This window comes from Ziziphus jujuba, chromosome 4, assembly GCF_031755915.1.
Source record: "Ziziphus jujuba cultivar Dongzao chromosome 4, ASM3175591v1".
In the NCBI taxonomy this organism is placed as follows: domain Eukaryota; kingdom Viridiplantae; phylum Streptophyta; class Magnoliopsida; order Rosales; family Rhamnaceae; genus Ziziphus; species Ziziphus jujuba.
The window spans coordinates 8,193,846-8,218,110 of record NC_083382.1 but is presented as its reverse complement, the minus strand read 5'-3'; the positions used below and the strand labels follow the sequence as shown (position 1 = coordinate 8,218,110).

At 32.8% G+C, this 24,265-nt stretch overlaps 2 protein-coding genes across 2 annotated transcripts; both read left to right on the top strand.

The window, feature by feature from the left end:
* Nucleotides 1-1,710: 1,710 nt before the first annotated feature.
* Nucleotides 1,711-2,791, top strand: LOC125422082 (wall-associated receptor kinase-like 1). The gene is made up of 2 exons (XM_060816716.1): nucleotides 1,711-2,610; nucleotides 2,771-2,791. Exons 1-2 carry the CDS (start codon nucleotides 1,711-1,713, stop codon nucleotides 2,789-2,791), a joined length of 921 nt encoding a protein of 306 aa, XP_060672699.1.
* A 151-nt stretch (nucleotides 2,792-2,942) lies between these two features.
* LOC132803611 (wall-associated receptor kinase-like 3) lies at nucleotides 2,943-4,862 on the top strand. The gene is made up of 2 exons (XM_060816866.1): nucleotides 2,943-3,202; nucleotides 3,495-4,862. Exons 1-2 carry the CDS (start codon nucleotides 3,052-3,054, stop codon nucleotides 4,709-4,711), a joined length of 1,368 nt encoding a protein of 455 aa, XP_060672849.1. The 5' UTR covers nucleotides 2,943-3,051; the 3' UTR covers nucleotides 4,712-4,862.
* Nucleotides 4,863-24,265: the final 19,403 nt, after the last annotated feature.

Here is a 24,265-nt window from a genome sequence, read left to right as displayed (position 1 = left end):
GATAAAAATAATTTCGTTTCGATCTGTTTCGAGATTTTTACATACCAATCATATTGCAGTTACACAGAAAAATCAAACAGAATGTATAAATTCAAAATTTAATAATAAATTGAAAACAGATCCAAATCACCCCAAATAAATTTCTACTGATTCATAAACATGTATATGTTTATCCATAAAAATTTTAATGTAAAAAGAAACTTTTAAGTATTTTATATAAATTCGAACATTTACTCTGTATAGATCCCCATATAAATTCCAGATTAGAGTTTTAACAATAACTCTTCAATTTGACCTTAATTGATACTTCTATAACCTCAAAACATGTCAAATAATATCATATAACATAAAAAGATCATAAAAATCAACCCGGATCACTTCAAAGATTTAGGATCTTCCTTCCTATGCTCGAAAATTTGTTTAGAAATTCCAAAATCTCCAAAAATACTGGATCTCTAACAATCTTAAATAGAAAACTGAAATCCTAAATTAAGATCAAAGGCTCTTAATATTAACCCTAAAAGCTTTTAGGGCTAGAAGAAAAAGAAGGCAAAAGAACAAGAAGACTTACCCAATACCTTAGTATCGCAAAATTAAAAACAATGTAAAAGTAAAATAAACGTATATTTTCCTTCTTTTTTTATAAAACCAAAAATAGAGTAAATGTTTTTTTTTTCTAATTCCCTTTTCTTTTTAATTTCCTAATAAAATTGAAATATACTTATAACCAAACCTATTAGATAAAAACTCTATTTTTTTTTCTTTTAAAAAAATAGTTATAAAACCTTTTTAAAAAATATATATATATATATATATATATATGTACACCGTATACTACATTTTTGTTTTTCTTTAATTTATTTATTTTTTTATTTATTAATATTAAACTCAATCAAAGTTAGAAAAAAAGGGGGGGAAAAGGGACAAACCGAACTATATTATAAAAGAATGGATTTCTCTACCAACTTAATTATTAATTGCACAAAATTTAATTCCATTTTGGTTTTTTCTTCAGTTTCACATTTCAAAGAAAAGTTATATTTCTTTATTTCATTGGAAAGAATGTGAGAGTTCGATTAATGGCCGGAATATTGGAAAATCAATGCAGAAACGCGATCCATAACTTTTTGGGTACAGCGTTGTTTAAACATTATGTGGTTCATGTGACTGCTCATAAGATATCATCTCAACTGGTCATTCTGCCTTTTCGTTTTTTATTGGGAAATAGCATGTGAATGCTCATAAAATATCATCTCAATTGGTCATTCTGCCCTTTCGTTTTTTATTAGGAAGTAGGTGTCATCAATATTGATGAAAAGATTCTTCTTTTAAAAATGTTTTTATACATAAAAAATAGAAAGAAGATAGCAATTGGCTTGGCACCTTAAAATAAAAAATTGAAATAAGATTCCGATTCCACATGTGATTTATTTATATTCCAAAAAATTAATACTAACTTTAAAGCTTTAGAAAATTATACAATTTAATGAGATAAAATTCATGTCTCGGTTAGTGTGCCTGACGGAAAAAAGAGACTTATGAAGTCTAAACGAAGAATTATTGGTCAGATAATATACGACATAGTCTAAGCACGAAGTTGCAGAGAAATTTCAATACATTAATTCTTTTTCGTTTTAGACCGAATTATATATATACACTGATTAAGAACTATCACAAGGATAACAACCAAAAAACAAAGAAAAAGAAAAAATGGAGGGAAAACAATTTCCATTTTATCTTCTTCTGTTGTTTTCATGGCTTATGATCAATCAAGTAGCATCAGATATACCAACAACCAAGAAAGGCTGTGATCCACAATGTGGAAATGTTAGCATCCCATTCCCTTTTGGGATCAAACAGGGCTGTTTCCTGGACGAATGGTTCGAAATCGTTTGCCAAAACGACAACTCATCGAACACCATTCCGAAGCCCATTTTGAACAGAACAAAACTAGAAGTGATCGAGATCTCTGTCGAAGGCACTCTTCAGGTGAGGAACCCAATCACCTTTTTGAATTGCAGTGACAAGCAAATCCGCCAAAGCGCTAACTTAGAAGGAAGCCCTTTTAAGTACTCTCAAAACAACAAGTTCGCAGCCGTTGGTTGCGGAGCCATTGCTTTGATGAATTCCGGCGAAGCATCCATTAGCATTTGTAATAACACGGCTTATGGTAATAGCTGCAATTGTATAAATTGCTGCCTGACAACCATACCATCGAACCTCAAATCATTCAATACCAGTTTTCTCAACCCTCCGGGTGAGGGTAGCGGAAATCAATGTAAGTTTGCATTCATGGCGGACCAACGGTGGTTGGAATCCGGTTCGACAAATATTTCCGCAATCCAAGACATGGTTGATGTTCCTGTGGAGCTTAACTGGGAGCTGTATCATTATTCAACCTACGATATATTTGGAACTTTTGTGGAGACCAATAGCTCTGGTTCTTCAGAATACAATTGCTCTACGAACATTGCAACCTCTGAATATGGTTGTTATGCAAATTCATCTTGCGATGTTTACATTGTAAATGCAAATCAGCAAAGGCTTCAGTGCACATGCGGGTCGTCATGGGCCTTCGAAGGAAATCCGTATCTTCTCAAGGATGTAAAGGTAAAATATCATAAAAACTCTTATATAAACACAGAAATCGATTTGGAAAAAATTACATACATGAAAAATGTATCATTTTTTATGAGTTTCAATTTTAATTGTATCACACAATAAAACGACTATACTTTAGGTTAAACTGAATTTATTATTCTGTGCATAGACATTATTTTTTCAAACATAAAAAATATATATAATTTAAAATTATTTAATAATTATTTTGTGAACTGTATATTGTATGTGACTATGAATATCATGCGTAATGAAAAACTCTCTATTTTAAGCTTTATGTAATAGTTTTTTTTTTTTTTTTTTTTTTTTTTTGGTGAGCTTTGTGTAATAGTTTTACAAGAGTTGAATCAGTTTGTTTTGCAAAGGGATGTGACAAATCAGCATATCATTATTATTATTATTATTATTATTATTATTTTTAAAGTTTTTCACATGCTTGTTTGTCAATGCATTTCAGATATTGATCACTGCAAGAAAGATCCTAATTATTGTGGCGAAGGCTATATTTGTACTCACTATCCTGGAGCCGTTCTCTGCAGCCTTCAAGAGCACAAAAAGTCTCCACTAAAAGCAATTTTAATTGGTATGCTCTAATTAACGAATTACTAATTAATTCGACTAGTTTATATATAAATGAAAAATCAAAAAAGCTTGAACGGTGTCTGGATTTGAGTACAAAATATTACATATTGAGCAAATTAACAACTTCCTTTATTGCCTTTGTCTTTTCTAAATGTACCACAAAACATGGACATTTTCTGTTGAATTCATAAGGGCTGCTACTCCAACACATATGGCACAAATTGTCTTTTAGGTAGTCAACTTCATGCAATTGACGATTCAAGCTATTTTTCCTTTCTGATTGAGAAATGCAGGTGTTGGCAGCGGCGTCCTTGGATTGTTGTTTCTATCAGCTTCAGCATGGTTGCTAACCAAGTATATGACAAAAAGACGCAGAGAAAAGTTTTTCAAACAAAATGGTGGATTGTTGTTACAACAACAATTATCTTCAGGGGAAGCCAATATTGAGAAAACCAAGTTGTTTAAATCAGATGAGTTAGAGAAGGCAACTGACCAGTTCAACACGAACAGTGTTCTTGGCCAGGGAGGTCAAGGTACTGTTTACAAAGGAATGTTGGCAGATGGAAAAATTGTTGCTGTCAAGAAGTCTAAAAAAGTTGATGGATTCAAATTCGCAGAGTTCATTAATGAAGTTGTCATTCTTTCACAAATTAATCACAGGAGTGTTGTTAAACTACTAGGATGTTGTTTGGAGACTGAAGTTCCTCTGCTAGTTTATGAGTTTATACCAAATGGAACATTGTTCCGGTATATCCATGATCAAAATGAGGATTTTGATCTAACATGGGAAACCCGCCTACGAATTGCACAGGAAATTGCAGGAGCTCTTTCCTACTTGCATTCTGCTGCTTCCTTTCCCATTTATCACCGTGACATAAAGTCTTCAAACATTCTCCTAGACGAAAAGTACAGAGCAAAAATAGCAGATTTTGGAACTTCAAGATCGGTTACAATTGAGCAAACACACCTCACCACATTAGTATATGGCACATTTGGATACTTGGACCCTGAATACTTCCAGTCAAGCCAGTTTACCGATAAGAGTGACGTATATAGCTTTGGGGTGGTTCTTGCTGAGCTGTTGACAGGACGAAAACCAGTTTTTATGGAGGCAGAGGAAGGAGGAAGTCTAGCAGCTTCTTTCATTCTTTCCATGGAAGAGAATCGTTTGTTTGACATTGTTGATGCTCGAGTCTTGAAGGAAGCAACTGGCGAGAAAGAAGCAATAATGGCAGTTGCTAAACTTGCGAAAAGATGCTTGGATTTGAGTGGAAGGAAAAGGCCTTCGATGAAAGAAGTGGCAATGGAGCTGGAGAGAATTCAAAAATCAGTTAAAGCTTCTGATTATGTTGAGCAAAATGTTGAAGTGGTTGAATATGATAGAAATGAAATGACTGCACCTTGGGATGATGTTTCTATACCGACATGGTCAGCTTCCTATGGTGGTGTTGCTTCCTCATCAGATATGGAAGCACCTCTGAATGAGAAACATATGATTACTTATAAGTAATTTCCTTTTCCATTTTTTTGGTAATCACCAGTAAAGATAGTAATAAATAGAGCATATTAGCAGACTGAAAAATAAACATTTGCTTTAATTAATTTCTGCAACATCATCACATAGAAAAGTTCCATGTAATGAGCGTCTAATGCTAGCAGACTTGTTCCATGACCACCTAAGCATTAATTGCAAAATCTTTCTTTTTGGGTTTTCGACATCTCGACATTTCGTAGAAATTACACTTTGTTTGTTTCATCCGGAAGAATTCGATAATTGGCGTAATAGAAAATTCGGAACTGTAGTAATGTTCACTATGATATAGTCTAATCTACCAATTGAGTCATAATATTCAAATAATCAATTAATGATTGTGAGCAACAGCTTAGACTACTTATCTTTTCTTTCTTTGTTTCTGTCTCATTTTCTTTTCCTCTGCCTTGTCCCGTTGACTCGGAAATGCATAAAATTAAACGGTCATACAGAGCAGCTGGTAGAATATTCTGCGTTCTGACTAATAATCCACCTTCAACTTTCCTTAATCAAGATCCAATATAAAGATAAGAAAAACAAAACAAATAAACAATCAAACACATTCGAACAAATATGTACTTATAATTTTTTTTTTTTTTTTATAGTTATTATCGTAGATAGCCGAGGTTTATTTTATTTTATTTTATTGCCATTGTTATTTATTTATTTATTCTTTTTTTCCTCTTTTTTTTTTTTTTTTTTTTTTTTTTTTTTTGGTTTCTTTGGTAATAATCACAGATAACAGAGTCAACACTGACAAGAAAACAAAGAAAACAGAAGATCAGAGGAACATAGTTGGCAAAATGATAACCCATGTCCTTCTTTTATGTTTTTTCATCACTGAAGTAGCATCAGGAGCACCCACAGCCAAGTCAGGCTGTCAAAAGCAATGCGGAAACTTGAGCATCCCATGCCCTTTCGGAATCGGATCCGGCTGTTTCCTCAACGAATGGTTTGAAGTACTCTGCATCAAAGACAACACCACACCACTTTTAAGACACATCAAGCAAGAAGTGATGGAGATTTCCGTCGAAGCTGGCACGATTCAGGTTAGAAACCCCATTACCTTTTGGAACTGCAACAGAGAAACCCGCCAGAGCCCCAACTTGGAAGGTAGCCCTGTTGTGTTCTCACAGAAGAACAGGTTCACCGCCGTGGGTTGTGGAGCATTCAGATTGTTGATTTCGTCGAAAGTGTCAACGAATATTGCCGGCTGCATGTCCACTTGCGGTGAGACTGGAAACCACAGCTGTAGTGGGGTAAATTGCTGCCAGGCAAACATCCCCTTGAATCTAAATTCCTTCAAGACCAGTTTTCATACCGTTGACCGCGAAAAAGAGAAGGTTTGCAAGTATGCTTTCCTTGTGGATCAAGATTGGTTTATGTCCAATTTTACTGCTATTTCTTCGTTTAAATAGATGGTTGATGTGCCTGTGTTGCTTGAATGGGAATTATACTATTCAATTTTTGATGTATTTGGAACTTCTTTTGAGACTAATAAATCAACTTGGTTAGATTCCAAATGCTATTGGGATAGTGTAAACTCCAAATATGGATGCTACAGAAATCCCACTTGCTATACATATTATAATGGTATTGCCACTTCTTCTTCATATTCAGTAATATTCAATCAGTCCAGGGTTGAATGTAGCTGTGGATGGGGATTTGAAGGAAACCCTTATCTTATTGAAGGAGGTAAAGGTATGTTAAAGTAAAGCTTTACACCCTTTGTCATTTAAACCGCAATATTCATGAAAATTTCAAAATTTCTGAAGTATCTGAAAATAATTTGTTTGTTTTGGCAGATATTGATGAATGCAAGGAACATAGCAATGGCTGTACACAGTACGGTGGAATTTGCCAAAACGGTTTTGGGGGTTACAGATGCTACTATCCATCTCAAACGAAATGGTGATTTATTGTTGCAACAAAAATTATCTTTAGAGGAAGTACAATTTGATACTAAAACCAAGATGTTCAATTCAAAGGAATTATAGAAATCTGCTGACAATTTTAATGGAGATAGAAATCTAGCTCAGGTGTGGCCTAGGTATTGTTTACAAAGAAATGTTGGAAAATGGAAAAATTGTTACCGTGAAGAAGTCTAAAATAGTTGATGAAGAGAAACTAACAGAATTCAGTGATAAGGTTATCATTCTTTCCCAAATTAACCACAGGAATGTGGTTAAACTGCTAGGATTCTATTTATACCCTACGGTACACTTTCCTGAGCATATTCACGACCAAAATGAGGAATTTCACTTTACATGGAAAATGCACTTATGCATTGCACCAGAAATTGTAGGAGCTGATATGTCTTACTTTACAGTCTGCAACATCCTTTCCTATTTACCACTGAGATATTAAATTATCAAACATACTCTTATATGAGAAGTTGAGAGCAAAAGTAGCTGATTTTGGAACTTCAAAATCAGTAGTCATTGACCAAACACATGTACTACAATGGCTGGTACATTTTGCTACTTGGACCCCGAGTATTTCTAGGGTGCCAATTTACAGAGAAAAGTGATGTTTACTGCTTTGATATGGTCATTGTTGAACTCTTGACTGTACAGAAACCAATCTATTTGAAGAGCTAGGTTTGAAGAACGAAGAAGTCTAGCAACTTATTTTATAATGTGCATGGACGAGAACCGTTTTTTTAATATAGTAAGTTTAATTAATATAGTCAATTTCATGCAAAATGATTATTGAATTTGAATGGAAGTTATCAACCTACAATGAAAAAAGTTGGAGCAGAATTGGAGGCCATTGAAAAATATCAATCAAAATTTGTTTGAATGAAGAATCGAAGCTGAATATGTGAGGACTGAAATAACAAAGCCCTGGATTAATGTTTCCACATCGATTGGTTCAAACCAAAATAGTGATAGTATTTCTTCATCCATAGATGCATTCCACGAAACTATTATTAGGAGCAAAATATTTCCCAAAATTAGGGTAAATCTTCATTTCATTATCTTTTGTATCATTTTTAATATGGTTACTTTAGTACAGAGTTAGAAAAGGGTAACTAGTATTTGCCATCTATTTCTAACACAAGGCATAAGCCTATCGGTAGACATGTAATTATCATTAGGGTATTCAAAAACAAGCTTGATATTATTGTTGAACGGCTTCCTATCACCTATAGCTTTTGAAATAATTATAGTGATTTAACAAAGTTATCAAAGCCTTGGTAATTTTGTGTTCAACCCTTGGTATCCCCATTTTCATTTATATATGTGTTGAATTGTTGTTTGGGTTGTTTGACACGATCCTATTTAATTCTTTCCTCTTTTTAAATTTAGCACCAATTGAAACTCTTGAAGAGATCGCTAGTTGATAATTCAATTGACACAATCATCAAGGCAATTGATATATGTTCTTGAATAAATTGAAATCGGAGAACAGCTTAGCTCTTAGCTTATATGGAAGAGGAAAGAATCACTGATTTACAAAAAAAGAGAATCTGAGATGTCATAACCCATCCAAGATCCCTTATCGAAATCCTAGATAAATCTTGATCCCAAGAAAACCCTATTGGATCTTCCAATAGAAAATCCGCAAGCATCTCCTCTAAATGTTGGATTTACCATAAAATTCTCTGTACAAAAGCACACTTCTAATAACAACACCTTATTCCTTCCACCTCACTACAATTTAAATCCATAATTTCAACACTTCCATCAAAAAATACAGGGATTAAATATCTCTTTTCAAATCCATAAATCCACATTTCCTTTAAACCATCATCGTAATTCATCACTTAAAACCCATGAATGAAAATCCATCAATATAAATATACAAATTTTTTTTTTAACACCATAAAAACCATATCTATAAATAATCAAATGCATAAATACAAATTATGAATTCAATATTTTAATACAATTATTTTTCTCAAAACCTTAAAATCAATTTGTATCAAAATCACATAAATTTTACTTTTGCTTAAATCCACATAAATACATTTATTATAGGCGATAAATTAAACAATAAAAATTTAACAATAGTTGACAATAATTTAAATCCATAACTTCTTTAAAACCAAATATATGAATTCCATGCCATATATGCTTAAATCAAATAACTTTTGGCATCATAAATTCATGATAAATTTAACAATAATTTAAAACAATAATTCTAAAACTTAATTTCTTTGAAAACCCAAAATACAATTTTTCAACATAAATCATCATTATAAATTTAAATAATAAATTCTTAAATATTAAACATACATAACACATTTTTCAGAAATTCAATTAACACCATATATATATATATATATATATATATATATATATATATATATATATATATATATATTCACAACCCCAAAATATAATTCGGTAGCATTACATATATTGATTAATCATAAATTGGCATTATAAATTTTAAAGATCAATTTCTCTTAAATATCAAAAACAATTTACGTATTTTTTTAAATTATCACAATATATATATATATATATAATTTAAAGCCCCAAAATAAATTTAAAGGTGGATCACTCACCTCGAGCACATGTATCAATCAAGATCCTCAACCCACAACTCACACGTACCCTTAAAATATCAACATTACATAAAACCAATTAAATTAATATTTTAATCTGATAAATTATACACGGTAACCAGAGAAGCCATCACAAACGATATCTAAAATTCACAAATGATATACCGAAATGAAGCTTACAATGCAAGAATTAAGAATTAAGTCTTACCTTTCGGAGATCGGATTTGTGGTGGTTGGAATCTCGCCGAAAAGCTCTCAGACTTAATGTCCTTGGATCTCACAATCCGTCAAGAATGGAAGGAAACCGACCTCGGATTTGGATTCAAGAAGGTCAAATTAGCGGATAATGGTAGGTAGGATCACCGAGAACTCGTCGCAATGAGGTTTCATGGAGAACCGCTGTGCCCACCGGAGAATCTCACCTTTGGTGGTGCCTTCGGTGGCCAATGGTTGTGATTTTTGGTGGGGAGGCAGATCGGAGGATGGGTAAGCCAATGGGACCAGCGGTGTCAAAAATGGGTGGCTGGATTGGAAGAATCGGTGGTGGAAGGAAATGGCACCATTGACGAAAAAGGCTTCAGCTGGGCACATCACCGGTGATCTGGCCATGCATTTTGGGTGGCCGGTCGGTTTTCAGGTTGGCTTCACGATGGTCCAGTGCGTGTTGCACGGTGGTGGCTAGAAAATGGTGAACAGTGTAAGGCCGGTTCCTCGTTCTCTCTCCTCTTTCTTCTCCTCTCTCTTCCTTTTCTCCCTTTCTCGCCCAATCAAAATGCCCATGGGTGCCACTGTGCACTCATGAGTTAGGCAAAAATATGACACGTGGCACAATGTTAATGGACACTATGCACACAGATCAATGCACATTAAACGATGTCTCAGAAAAACTTTGTAAGTCCGTAACTTTCTAACCAAATATCCAACTTAGGCGTGCTACTAGTCTATAAATTTGTATCGATGAATACTTTATAACCATACATGAATCAAAGATAAAATTTATAAAAAGAAAAAGTCAAATCTGATACCTTCGGACAATTCAAACTGCAACTTGTTTTGCTCATAACTTTCAAACGGTAGTTCTGCTTTCGACATGCTATCGTCTACAAACTTGGGATGAAACATACTTCGCAACGGTGTCTCGGTCAATGCAAAATTCTATCTAGAACAAAAAGTCAAAATTTATCCATTTTTGGTCAATGACGGTCAAACTCGATTACTTTTAACCAACGTGAAAAAAATTTCAATGCACTTTGGAACAAGGTGTTACAGGGAAATACATAACTTACAACCATTTTAACAAAGCTTAAACAAAAGAAGTTGACAATGATAGGGGAAGTTTAACTGAATGCTGACAAGACAAGCTAAAAAGTTAAAAGGTCTTTAGCTGATATGACCAACAGTTCATTGTCTCTTAATGTTGACAAGGCAAGCTAAAAAATTAAAAGTTTTTAGCTGACGTGGACCAACAGTTCATTATCTTTAACATGACTAATGAATTAGTGTATTAACAAAACAAAAACAAAAACCAAAAAAAAGAATGAAGAGTAGTATTTCCTCACTTGATCATAATAAAATCATAAATTTGTTATTGATATATATATATATATGGGGTCCTACAGGCATGAATTTTTTTTTCTTTACAATTTTGAAATTAATTTGCAGCCAACATGAAGAGAGATTCGGGTGGAATTGAATTTCAAAGAACTTACAAAGGGGTTTTACCTTCAAGCACTCTGTTTTCAGCATGTGCTTCCTTTGTAATATTTGACTAGATTATATTACTCTTTTCCATGAGCATATTTACAAAAACAAATAGTTTTAGGAAATTACTTGATATTACTGTTTTATAAGAAACCCAAGATAAAGACCTGGTCTCAATCTAATAGTAAAAATAATAATAATACTAATAACGATAATAAAAACAAAAAAATAAAGAATAATAAAAAAAAAAAACTAGGTTTAAAGTTGGTGAATCATGCTTGTTCCACAAAACTTCATGATATAAAACCCAAGATAAAGACCTGGTCTCAATCTAATAGTAAAAATAGTAATACTACTAATAACGATAATAAAAACAAAAAAATAAAGAATAATAAAAAAAATTAAAAAAAAACTAGGTTTAAAGTTGGTGAATCATGCTTGTTCCACAAACTTCATGAAGGCAAAGCTTTCTTCATGCTTGTTCCACAAACTTCATGAAGGCAAAGCTTTCTTCATGCTTGTTCCACAAAACTTCATGAAGACAAAGTTTCCTACTTGCAGGGGAAATCATTATACCCACTCTTTTCAATGGTTTCAATGGCCCACTCTTTTCAATGGCTAACAGGCCTAATTGTTTCATTTATTCTCGATTGGTCGATGACCCACACTTTTCAATCGGTAATAGACCGAATTTGTTACATTTTATCTCGATTGGTCATGTCATTATAGTTCCCTGCACCCTATCTCAGAACTTTCCTTGCTAAATTAGTAAAACGACTTTCTTCCTTCAAGAGAGACGGCTGATGTGTTTGATTTGGTGTATTTTGTTTGTTGGTCACTTTTTTTTTTTTGAAATCCTTTAAATTTGTAGCTTATATAATATCTAGCTAGCATTTAAAGTAAAAAAATAAAGTAACAAATAACAAATAAAAAACCAATATGTGTAGCTTTAATAATTTCAAAATCTCTAAAAAAATTTAACTAATCGTATTGATGAACGCAACAAAAATAGCAAATGTCACCTTCTTATTCTTCTTCTTCTTCTTCTTCTTCTGTTTTGTTTTTTTTCCTCTGTTTTAAAGATTTTTTTTTTTTTCCTTATGGGGGAAAAAGTTAATTTGTAATTAGTGTAAAGATGTACCGTTTGTTCACATGTTGAACTCGAAATGGTTCCTGAATTTGCAGCCTAGATTGCCCTCAATTAGGACTTTCAAAATAACAGTGTATTTGAAAGTGATTCCTAAAATCCTAAGGGTATATTTTGTAGGTGGAATTAGGGGAAGAAACCGAATAACTATCTATACCGAGCAGTGGAATTGGAATACGTATTTTTTTAGGTATTAATCATTCTCCTATTTTAAGGAATATTTATTCCTTATCCAAACTTAAGGGATAGTTATTCTTTAGACCTAAAAATAGTAAACTTCTTTTGCAATACAAATATGGTAAATAAAAATGAAAATACTCTTTGTCTAAGTTTATTTAGTGACATCTAGAAAAAGCATTTTTTATAGAGAAAAATGATTCCTTCATAACTGTTTGGATCGATTAAATTGCCAAACAAGACAATATTAGATTGAACTATTAAAAAGTTATACCCATTTATAATAAATTAAATTTAAAATACTCAAATTTAATTGTATTCTAGTTAAAATGGTAGATCCTAAAATGGACTGACGAAGCCACTAAAGCTGCTAGCATTTGCTTTGGGAACGAAATTTTCCGTGTATATATATTTTTTAAATTTCTATATATATTTTGCATTGAGGATTGTGAAGGGAACTACTTGAATATTGTCCCAAAAGGTCCATTGATTTTATTTAATATTGTCCTGCCTATAGTGGAGTCTGTGGAGACTTGCCAAACTAAACCATAGCCACCAAACTTTACATCCTGATTTTTTCTGGTAACCAACTTTACATCGTGCACGTGGTTGATACGACTTATTTTAACAGGTTTTTTGTTCTTCGAATTCTAAAACAAATTTACGATGATTATTATTCTCACCAACTTCATGAGGGCTCTTTATTCCCCAAAAAAAAAAAAAAAAAAGACAAAAAAACATTTGATGAAAGCTATGATGAAATTTTCTAAAATAGAAAACAAAAAAGAAAAATTCAAAATAAAGGGGATAATGATATTTAGAGCATTCTAAAAGTTCTTAATCTATTATAAATTTTTTATTTTGAAAAATTAATTTTTAAAAATAAATTCCAACATGTTCTATATTTTGGTTTTTTAAAATATAAAATAAATTTGATTTTTCAAATTTAAAAGACCAGAAATATTTTTATTTTTAATATTATATTAATATTATTTAATATTTATAAAATTTTAAAATTATTATATTATATTAATATATTTTAAAAATATTTATTGTTAAAAATAAAAAATAAAATAAATATAATAATAAATATTTATTAAAAAAATAAAAATAAAAAATATAATATTATTGAAAAAATTTTAAAAATTTTACTTTTCATGTTTAAAATTTTTTTTATTATATGAAAAATTGGAATGTTGTTACTGTATAACTCTATACGAAAGTAAGTCAACAATTGACTAAATGCATACTATTTTTTTTCTAAACTCAAGGACTAATAAATGCCGATCTAATTATGGAAAGCATGAGGTTGGGACTTACGAGTGGCAGTGGAATCATCATGGTGGACCCAAATGAGCTTAAGGGGCACATTCATCCCCCTCCCCCTTCCACTGTTCCACTTGTGGACCTTTTGAAAATCGAACATTAAAGGGCTTTCATATTCCACTGCTAAGTCATTTTTTTTTTTTTTTTGACAATGATTCAATTCTCTCTATCTTCAATATAACTAAAAAATAAAAAATAAAAAATCCTAATGAAATTGTCTAAAATAGAATTGCAAACAATATAATATTATAAACAATACTATAGATACTAAATTTTTTTATCAAAATTTTGATAATTAATTATGTGATAATTTTTTAATAGTATTAAATTTATATTGTTTTAGATAAATTATTTAAAAATTATCAAATCATAAATACTAAAATTTTAATAAAAAAATTAATTACTCTAAATTTATCCTAATATTACATATGTATATGATATTTTCCCCATAACTTTATGAGATAAAAGTCAACTATTGTTTCATTACCAAAAGTAAGTCAATATTGACTAATGCATAATCTTTTTTTTTTTTTTGGGGGGTTTTTTTAACCTAAATATGGAATCATCATGATTGGGGAGGGGGAGCGGATTCCAATCATCATGGGCGGACCTAATAGAAGAGAAGTGCTCGGTAGCAGAAGTTTGGATCCTTTCTTCTTTGCTCCCAACAAACTTTCGTATTGGGCAGTAGAAATGGGAAAAAAATTTAAAAAAAATACAAGTCATTCTCTCTTGTTGGACTTGCATCGGAGATGACGGGAAAATGATAATAAAAAAAAAAAACCAAAAAAAAAAAAAACTTTGTTTAATTTTTAATAAATTAAATTTTTGAAATATAAAAATTTTAATTGAACCAACCATAAAAAGATAACATGGAACAATGAATATAAACGATTTTTTTTTTTTTTTGGTTTCTGGTCGGTCCTCCACAAATAAGTGATATTTGCTTATCTATAAAGACCCAAAAACACGTATACAATATATGGTGTGTTAAGGAAACGACCACAGGCTATATATGGTATTTTTTTCATCATCAGTAATTATCAATATTTATTTTTCTAACGAATCCTACCTTTTGCTAAACAATTTTTTATTTATTTTTCTAACGAATCCTACCTTTTGCTAAACAATTTTTAAAAAGAAAAGACTTTATTGATTATATTATTTCATTTATCAAAAAAATTATATTATTTGACATATTTGCTCAATGAAAATTTTGATCATAACATGATTCAATGTTATAAACTATTTCTTGTATTATATACAAATGATTTTGAATGAGTAACATATATTTATAATTTGGTGAAGTTACTATTTTAAAAAAAAATTAATTTGTAATTAGAATAAAATGATCTCCAAAAGAGATTCGTTAGTCAAAAAGACAGTATGTCTATTTATAATATCGAAGATGAAATTAACTCGTTAATTCAGAACAAGATTGCCTCGTAATTATTCACCAACAAAAAGGTTGACTCCTAGTTGACATTAACTATGCATATATAACACATAGCATTTTAAAAAAATTGCTATTTATTATTATTAACGTTAATTGATAATTAAATACATATCGATATGGCAAGTATAAATTGATTCTATTTAATTTTTTTTAATTTTCTAATCTGAAAAAATCCATGTAAATTAAGCAATGGTTGGACTATTAATTTATGGATAATTTTGTACTCACGAAATTTATAAATTAAAATTTTGATCACTATTGAATTATTTTTTTATTAGTTTTTATCTTTCATAATAATAAAATATTATTAATTTACATCCAATAATAAATAATGTATCATATGCCATGTCATTTGATTTAGAATTTTGATGAAATTTTTTATCCTGTTGTACTATTGTTAATTTATATGTTATTCATCAGCAACAGCCGGCTATAATTTATAAAAGTAAAAAGCCGAACTATATATTAATTTATATTTCGACCAAAAAATAAAAACAAAATTATTAATTTAATAAATAAATTAACCACATGGGTGGACCAATGTAAGAAAAGCCCGCTTCAATTTGACACATGTGATCTCATTGGCGTGCAACTTGCCCGTCTTCATCTCCTTCCAATGTGTGTATAAATAGAACCAAACCAGTGGAGACATTACACGGTTGAAAAGGTGGTAGGAAAAAAAAAAAAAAAAAAAAAAAGAAGGGAAGAATCATATAGAAATGGATAACCGGATATCGATGGTGTAGGCTCTGGCACCGAAAGTAGGGGGTGGAGGTCTTCTTGGTAAGAGGGAAAACTGTGCTGTTGGGCCGACGACGCTCCACCGGTGTTGGTGACACCAAATTTTCACTCCCTAGTGACCATCTTGATTTTGGTTTGTCTCCTCTTTCATACCCTCCAAATTCATTCTTGTTAATATGTATATAATATAAATGGATCGCATTTACAAGTTCCTAATTTTGGTAACTATTTGGTAAAAAACCTTGCATTGATTTTCCAAATTTTGTGTGTGTATGATTTCAGGGGAGAGCTTTGAGGAGTGTGCAGCAAGGGAGCTAAAGGAAGAGACTGGTTTGGACATTGAGAAGATAGAGTTTCTCGCAGTCACAAACAACCTTTTCCTAGATGAAGTAAAGCCTTCTCATTATGTAGCCATCTTTCTACGTGCATATTTGAGAGATCCTCTTCAAGAGCCTGAAAATCTTGAGCCTACTAAATGTGATGGTTGGGATTGGTATGAATGGGACAACCTCCCAAAGCCACTCTTTTGGCCTGTGCACAAAATGGTGAAGGAGGGTTTTAATCCCTTTCCAAATATTGATTAGAATTTGTCACCAAAATATATGTTGCACGTCTACTACAACCATTAGTATAAATGTGTTGTTTTTGGCATTCCTAAGATGTTGGACTACAAGGAATACTGGACTCTATTACATTGAATTCAAATTTAAAATAGTCCAATCCAATTCAATGTAATCCAACATCCCAAAATTATTCACTAGTTTTAAAATTTTTTTGTTACTGGTCATGATTATAGCATAATTTTTTTTTATCATATTGTGTTGTAATAATTTTTCTCCTATTTGAGTTTGTGATCTCAATCTGGCTTGTCCCTTGAATTATATTTAACTCCTTGAATAAGATGAATTACTAATTTAGCAATCTACGTTTTATGTTCACTCTAAGTGATCATACCTCAACCATATTAAATATTAATTTTAGGTTTAACTGATTTTCCTAAAAGATATTTTTGCATCAGTAATGCTACATATGTTAGAAACTGTTTACTAAAACTATTTATCAAACGATGTTGCATAATAACGTGTTACTATATAATTGGTTGACATATTATGTAATAAAAAATGGATCATAAGTGAATTAAGAAAAAAATCAATTAAATATTACCATATCATTCATCATATTATTTAGTGAACAATTTAATGATCACTTTAGTATTATTGTTTGTAATTGGGCCAATTTCACCTTTGCAAATAATATTAACATTTATTATTATTATTATTTGTAAGAGACAATCTTTGTACTTCACGTAAATCTTCTAACACTAGGATTGGCATCTTCCCATCCATTTTTTCTTTCCTTTTCCCTATCCACCAACGTTATTCAAGCTAATGAAGTTTCATTTTCAATTTTCAAATAATTTGCAGAAAATGGTATTATCTGCACGGACTCGTTTTTCGGCCTTGCATATCCCCTGTAATGTTTGATAGCCTTCTATTTTTGTTTCATGAACATAATTAAAAAAAAAAAAAACTAGTTTGTTGTATTATTACATATAATTTGGAAATTAAAGGATATTCCTGATTTTTGAGAACCCCAATTAAAAATTTTCTCCATCCACAAATAAAAAAAATATGTTGTGATCAAATTTGGTGGAGCATGTTTGTGCCTCAAAGTCGAAGTAAGTTTTAAATAAAAAGAAAAACAAGTTAACTTCATTTTCATGAAGTGCCTCTTCTAATTTATGAGTTAATACGTATTAACAAAGGAAACACACTTTCTGAATAAATTTGTAATGGCCAGAATGAATAGTTCTCTACTTACAAGGAAAATCAATATATCTACTATTTTTAAAAGTCCAGGCACTAAGTTTCCATATTTACTCAATCGATCATATCCATAACTAAAGTCCTCCATACTCTATTTCAGAACTTTCTTATCTTAATTGATGTCGCTGCTACTAAAAATCTTGGCTAGTAAATGTTAGAATTTATTTATTTATTTATTTGTTAATTATTTATTTATTTATTTGTTTAATTATTTTATTTCTGGAATTAAATTTAATATCTATGCTTGAAAATTTGGATTGTGTTAGCTTACCCTAAAGAGGCTTTGTGCCTAGTTGGTATAGTAATGTGGAGTTTTAGGTGCTCACCTATCGTGAGATTTATTTTATCTGCATTATGTGTACCAATATAATATATAGTGGCATAGTGGATGGGATGTTTTATATTTATCTATTTAATGAAATTGCCAATATATTATTTCTCCCACTTATTAACCAAGGTTTATACGGGTAACTAGGCTACCCCGTCGGTGGTTTTAGTTGTTTTGTATGACGTCTGGAATGGCAGTGGAAGTTAATTAAATGCCATAAATCGCAGGTTCTGAGTTACTCTGTCAGTGATGCAGTTCAATGCATTTGATTGTGGTTATTTGGTTGACTGTCCCTGGCCCGCGAAAGGGTATCTTTAGTGCTACAAAGACCTTAGCGATATTGATTTTATATTTTGTTTTGAGAGGCTGGAAAACAGTTATTGTTTTATAGATATTAAATACTTTGTTATGTTTACTATTTTCACAGTTAGTAGCATCCCGATTGTTCTGCCTATAATTGCCATGATGAAATTGGATGGGATAAATTATCAGAAATGGAAGAAGACTTTAGTTATGAATTTGACCTTTATGAAATTGGATTTGACTTTATAGATAGATCCACCAGAGATACCAACTGATGAGAGTAGTGCAGCAGATAGGAAACTTTATGAGGATTGGAGGCATTTTAATAAGTGCTGCATGATGATGATGGAGAATTATATGGATGAATCAATTTATGCAAGTATTCCAAAGGTGGAAACTATAAAGGAACTTCTTGAAGAGATAGGAAAGAAATTTATCAAATTTGATATAAATGAGAAGCATCATTATTTGTGTGATATCCCATATCGGTTGGAAAAGGAAACGAAGCATGCCTTATAAGAGGGTGTGGATATCTTACCCTTGTGAGGCCTTTTAAACCGTGAGAGCTGGGCCCAAAACGTACAATATTGCATGCGGGTGGTCTGGGCTGTTATAGTTGGTATCAGAGCTAATACTTGGATTGGTGTGCCAGCGAGGACGTTGGACCCCAAGGGGGGTAGATTGTGAGATCCTACATTGGTTGGAAAAGGGAACGAAGCATGCCTTATAAGAGGGTGTGCATACCTTTCCCTTGTGAGGCCTTTTATAACCGTGTGGGCTGGACCCAAAGCGGACAATATCGCATGCGGGTGGTCTGGGCTATTACAGTTTTATTGTGAGATCCCACATCGATTGGAAAAGAAAACGAAGCATGCCTTATAAGGGGCTGTGGATACGTTTCCCTTGAGAGGGCTTTTAAATCCGTGCAGGTGGGGCCCAAAGCGAACAATATCTCATGCGGGTGGACTGGGCTGTTACAGTTGGTATCAGAGCCAATACCCGGATTGGTGTGCCACCTAGGACATTGACCCCAAGGGGGGTGGATTGTGAGATCTCACATTGGTTGAAAAGGGGAACGAAGCATGCGTTATAAGGGGCTGTGGATACCTTTCCCTTGAGAGACCTTTTAAAACCGTGCGGATGGGGCCCAAAGCGGACAATATCTCATGTGGATGGACTGAACTGTTACAATTTGGACCTTTTGAATAATACTAAGTATGATAAAATTAAAGGAGTAAGGGACCATGTTATGTTACTTTCTTCTTATTATAATAAGCTGAGAGACTTTAAGATGGACATTGGAGAGGAGTTCTTGACTTATTCTATAATGAAGAGTCTTCCATCTCAGTTTGATAATATAAGGTCTAGTTTGAATACTAAGAAGGAAGGTTGTAGCTTGAAAGAATTGACAGCTATTGTTGTAAAAGAGAACGATGATATTAAGCTAAGCAGGTCAAGATCTGTTGCTAGAGTTTCACATCAGGTAGATAAGTCCAAGAAGTTTTTCCAAAAGAAGAGATAAGGATTCAAGTCTGGACAAGGATTTAAGCCCAATCGGAAGAAGTTTTCTAGTATGAAGCCAAAAGGGCATAGGGATGGAGCTCATCACATAGAAGAAAGGAAAGCCTACTTTAATGGAAGGTATGGCTACTGCAATAAAGTTAGACATAAGAAGATAGATTGTTGGCATTTAAAGGGAAACCAAGAAAAGAAGGTAATATTTTAATGATTGAGACCGATATTATTGATGTGCCAATGAATACTTTGGTGGTTTGATACTGGAGCAGCAATTCATGTTACTAATTCATTGCAGGGGATGATAAGCCAAAGGGGGCCAATCAATCTTGAGCAGCATGTTTATATAGGAGATAGCTCAAGAGTAAAGGTAGATATCATGGTAACAATCAAGTTGAAGCTTACCATTGGATATGTTTTAGAATTACAAGAAGTTTTATATGTACTCTCAATTAGGAAGAACTTGTTATCTATTTTACTTTTGGATAGTCAAGATTTTAGTTTTTTGTTTGGGCATAATAAAGTTGAGATGTATAAGGATGATAAACTTGTTGGTTTTGGAATTTTATGTGGCAATTTATATAGACTTGATTTATTTAATGATAGTCCCAATTATTCTGTTAATTCTATTGTTACCCCTATTGTTGCTTCTAAACATCCAAGAGTTAATGATAATTCCTCAATGTTATGGCATAAGCATTTGGGACATATTTCTAGTCACAGAATGGAAAGGTTAGTGAATGATGAAATACTTCCTAATCTTGATTTCTCGGACTTGTCGACTTGTGTTGAATGTGTGAAAGGAAAATTAACTTCTAAGGTTAGAAAGGATAAGATAGTAAAGTGTGGAGATGTTTTGGAATTAATCCATACTGATATATGTGGACCTTTTACACCAACTGCTTTGGGTGGTTATAGGTATTTTATTACCTTTATTGATGATTTCTCTCGTTATGGACATGTTGAGCTTATCCGTGAGAAATCGGATTCTTTAGTTGCTTTTAAGGAGTTTAAGGTAAAGATGGAGCTTCAAAAGAATAAGCAAATAAAAGCTATGAGGTCTAATAGAGGTGGTGAATTTTATGGTAGATATGATGAGACTGGACGAAACCCAGGGCCTTTTGCAATATATTTACATGAGTGTGGTACACCTTAACAGAATGGCATAGCTGAGAGGAGAAATTGCACTTTGTTGGATATGGTACGATCTATGTTGGCAAATTCTAGTTTGCCATATTACTTGTGGGGAGAGGCTTTAAGGATGGTGGCTTATATTTTGAATCAAGTTCCAAGTAAATCCATTCCTAAGACTCCTTTTGAGTTGTGGTCAGGAAGAAAGCTTAATTTGCACCATTTTCGAGTATGGGGTTGCAAAACTGAAATAAGGATTTATAATCCCCAAATTAAGAAGTTGGATCCTAAAAATATAAGTGGACATTTTGTTGGCTATTGTATAGGATCTAGGGGTTCAAGATTCTTTTGTCCATTTCACACTACCAGAATTGTAGAGTCAGACAAGGCTGTTTATTTTGAAGATGATTTTGGATTTGATGATAGTAATGGTACAAGGGAGCCTCAATTTAGAAAAGAAAATATATTCATTCCCAGTGTTGTTGTTCCTAATAGAGATATTATTAATCCAATAGTTGATGAACTAGTGGTTGGTCAGGATGAACCCATTATTGAGGAGCAAGATATTCCAGCTATTGTAGATGCTAATGTGCCTTTAAGAAGGTCACAAAGGACTAAAAGATCAGCTATACCAGATGACTATGAGGTTTACTTGTAGGAGTATGATTTTGACATAAGTGATGATTCAGATCCAATCACTTATGAGGAGGCCATAAGCAGTTTGCACTCAAACTTTTTGGTTGAATGCAATGGAAGATGAAATGAAATCCATGGCATTAAATAGAGTTTGGGAATTGGTTGAGTTACCAGTGGATAGCAAATCTATTGGGTGCAAATGGATCTTTAAAACTATAAAAGACTCTAATGGTCAAGTGGACAGGTATAAGTCTAGACTTGTAGCTAAAGGGTTTGGCCAGAAGGAAGGAATTGATTATATAGAGACATTCTCTCCTGTATCCATAAAAGATTCTTTTAAGATCATTATGGCAATTGTGGCGCATTGTAACCTAGAGTTGTACCAGATAGATGTCAGAACTGCTTTTCTGAATGGTGATTTATTTGAGGATGTGTATATGGTTCAACCAATTGGTTTCAACAAATAGGGAATGCTAATTTAGTTTGTAAGCTTAAGAAGTCAATTTATGGTCTTAAGCAAGCTTCAAGGTAATGATATCTCAAGTTTGATGAGTTTGTCACCCAAAATGGCTTTAAGGAGAATGTTGTTGATAGGTGCATATATATATGAAGGTCAGTGGAAGCAGTTCTATATTTCTAATATTGTATGTTGATGACATACTTCTAGCTACTAATGACACAGACCTATTGGCTGAGACAAAGCAGATGTTGTGCAACCATTTTGATATGAAAGATTTTGGTGAGGCTTCTTTTGTTTTGGGCATCAAGATTGTGCGAGATAGGTTGCAATTGTCTCAGCGAGCCTATATTGATAGAAACCTTAAGAGATTTGATATGCATAATTGTTCTCCTGGAAGTGTACCGATCACAAAAGGTAAAAGATTTTCTAAGGATCAATGTCCCCAGAATGATAGAGAGAGGATGTCGATGAGAAATGTTTGTTATTCTTCAGCAGTTGGTAGTTTGATGTATGCTCAAGTGTGTACACGGCCTGATATAGCTTTTTCTATGGGTGTGCTTGGTAGATTTATGAGTAATCATGGTCTTATTCATTACCATGCAATTAAGAAGGTCTTTAGGTATCTTTAGGGTACTAAAGATCATATGTTGACATATCGACATACAAATTCGCTTAACGTAGTTGGTTATAGTGATGCAGATTATAAAGGCTGTATGGATGATAAGAAATCTACCACCGGGTATATACTTATCATGGCAGGAGGTGTTGTATCTTGGAGGAGTGCCAAGCAGTCAGTGACAGCATCCTCGACTATGGAGGCAGAGTATGTGGCGTGTTATGAGGCTACTCGTCATGCAGTTTGGCTTCGAAATTTTATTCATGATTTGGGAGTGGTTGACTCCACTGAGAGACCTATTATGATGTATTGTGACAATACTGCAGCAGTGTCTTTCTCTAATAATTTAAAAGGTAATGTAAAGTATTTTGTGGTAAAGGAGAAAATTGAAGAATGCCTCATTACTGCTGTTCACATGCCTACTTATAACATGTGGCATATCCACTGACCAAGGCCTTACCAGTAAGCATATTTGAGGAGCATGTGTCCCGTATGGGATTGTTAGGCAGTTGAGCCTGCTGAGGGTCAGTGGGAGTATATTATGTATTCTGCAGTAATATCCATGTTAAGTATTATTTATTTCTTTGAGTATTTTGATACATTAATGAATGTGGATCATTATTTATTTATGAGATGATTTATTACACATATTATTGCTCCTATATTTACAGGTCTGTTGTGACTATTAGTCTTGTATATGTGTATATTGATCCACAGGTGCCATGGTGGGTCCCTACTACCTAGTTAGGGTATATTGTTGTATTCTGTCGATACACAATGTGCTCGAATGAAATGGTATTGTGTGTTGGGGGATTGCATATGGTTAGGTAAATCTCTACTACCTAGACTGAGTTTATAGCATGTAAAGTGTAACACCCCGTCCCGAACCATGACGGGAATTTTTGCACGTTGACCGAGGTTGACCGTTGACCGTTGACCGAGGGGGTCAAAAGTTGACTTTTTGACCCGGTTGGAATTTTAGGTTGACTGAGGTACCGTTACGAAGTACACGTTGGCACGAGTTCGTAGACTAGTAGCACGTTCAAAACGGAGCTACGGTTTGAAAGTTTTGAGCAAAACAAGTTGAGGTCCAAACTGTCCAAGGGGTGCCGGAGTTGACTTTTTATTCATGCAAGGTTGAGCTTTGACTCATGCATGGTTGTGAAGTGCTCGTCGATACGAGTCCATAGACTAGCGGCACGTCCGATTTGGACATGTGGTTTGAAAGTTATGGACCTGTAGAGTTTTTCAAATACCGTATTATTTTAATATTATTTTTAAACGCGTAACGATGTGCCACGTGTGACTTACTGAAGGTGACCATGTGTCACCATGTTAAAAAGCCACATGTCAACCATGTGTAAAAATCAAATTATTTTTATTATTATTTTAAATAATAATATTATTATTAATATTATTTAATCATTTTTATTTTATTTCTTTTTCCTTTTCTTTTTCTTTTTCTTTTTCTTTTCTTTTCCCCACGTGGGAAAACACCCTTTTCTTTTTTCTTTTTCTTTTTCTTTTTTTCCTTTTCTTCCTTCTCTTCCCCGACCCATCAACAAAAAACGCAGCATTTCTCTTCTCCCTTTCTCTCTCATTTGACTTTCTCACCCTTTCCTTGTTTGACTGGTGTTTCGCCGGATTTCAATCC

Bases quoted from the DNA above. Each gene is read 5' to 3' on its own strand.
- LOC125422082 (XM_060816716.1), top strand. From the start codon at position 1,711: ATGGAGGGAAAACAATTTCCATTTTATCTTCTTCTGTTGTTTTCATGG. The intron at 2,611-2,770 runs GTAAAATATCAT...TTCTGTGCATAG, and splicing joins ATCTTCTCAAGGATGTAAAG to ACATTATTTTTTCAAACATA.
- LOC132803611 (XM_060816866.1), top strand. From the start codon at position 3,052: ATGCTTGTTTGTCAATGCATTTCAGATATTGATCACTGCAAGAAAGAT. The intron at 3,203-3,494 runs GTATGCTCTAAT...TGAGAAATGCAG, and splicing joins ACTAAAAGCAATTTTAATTG to GTGTTGGCAGCGGCGTCCTT.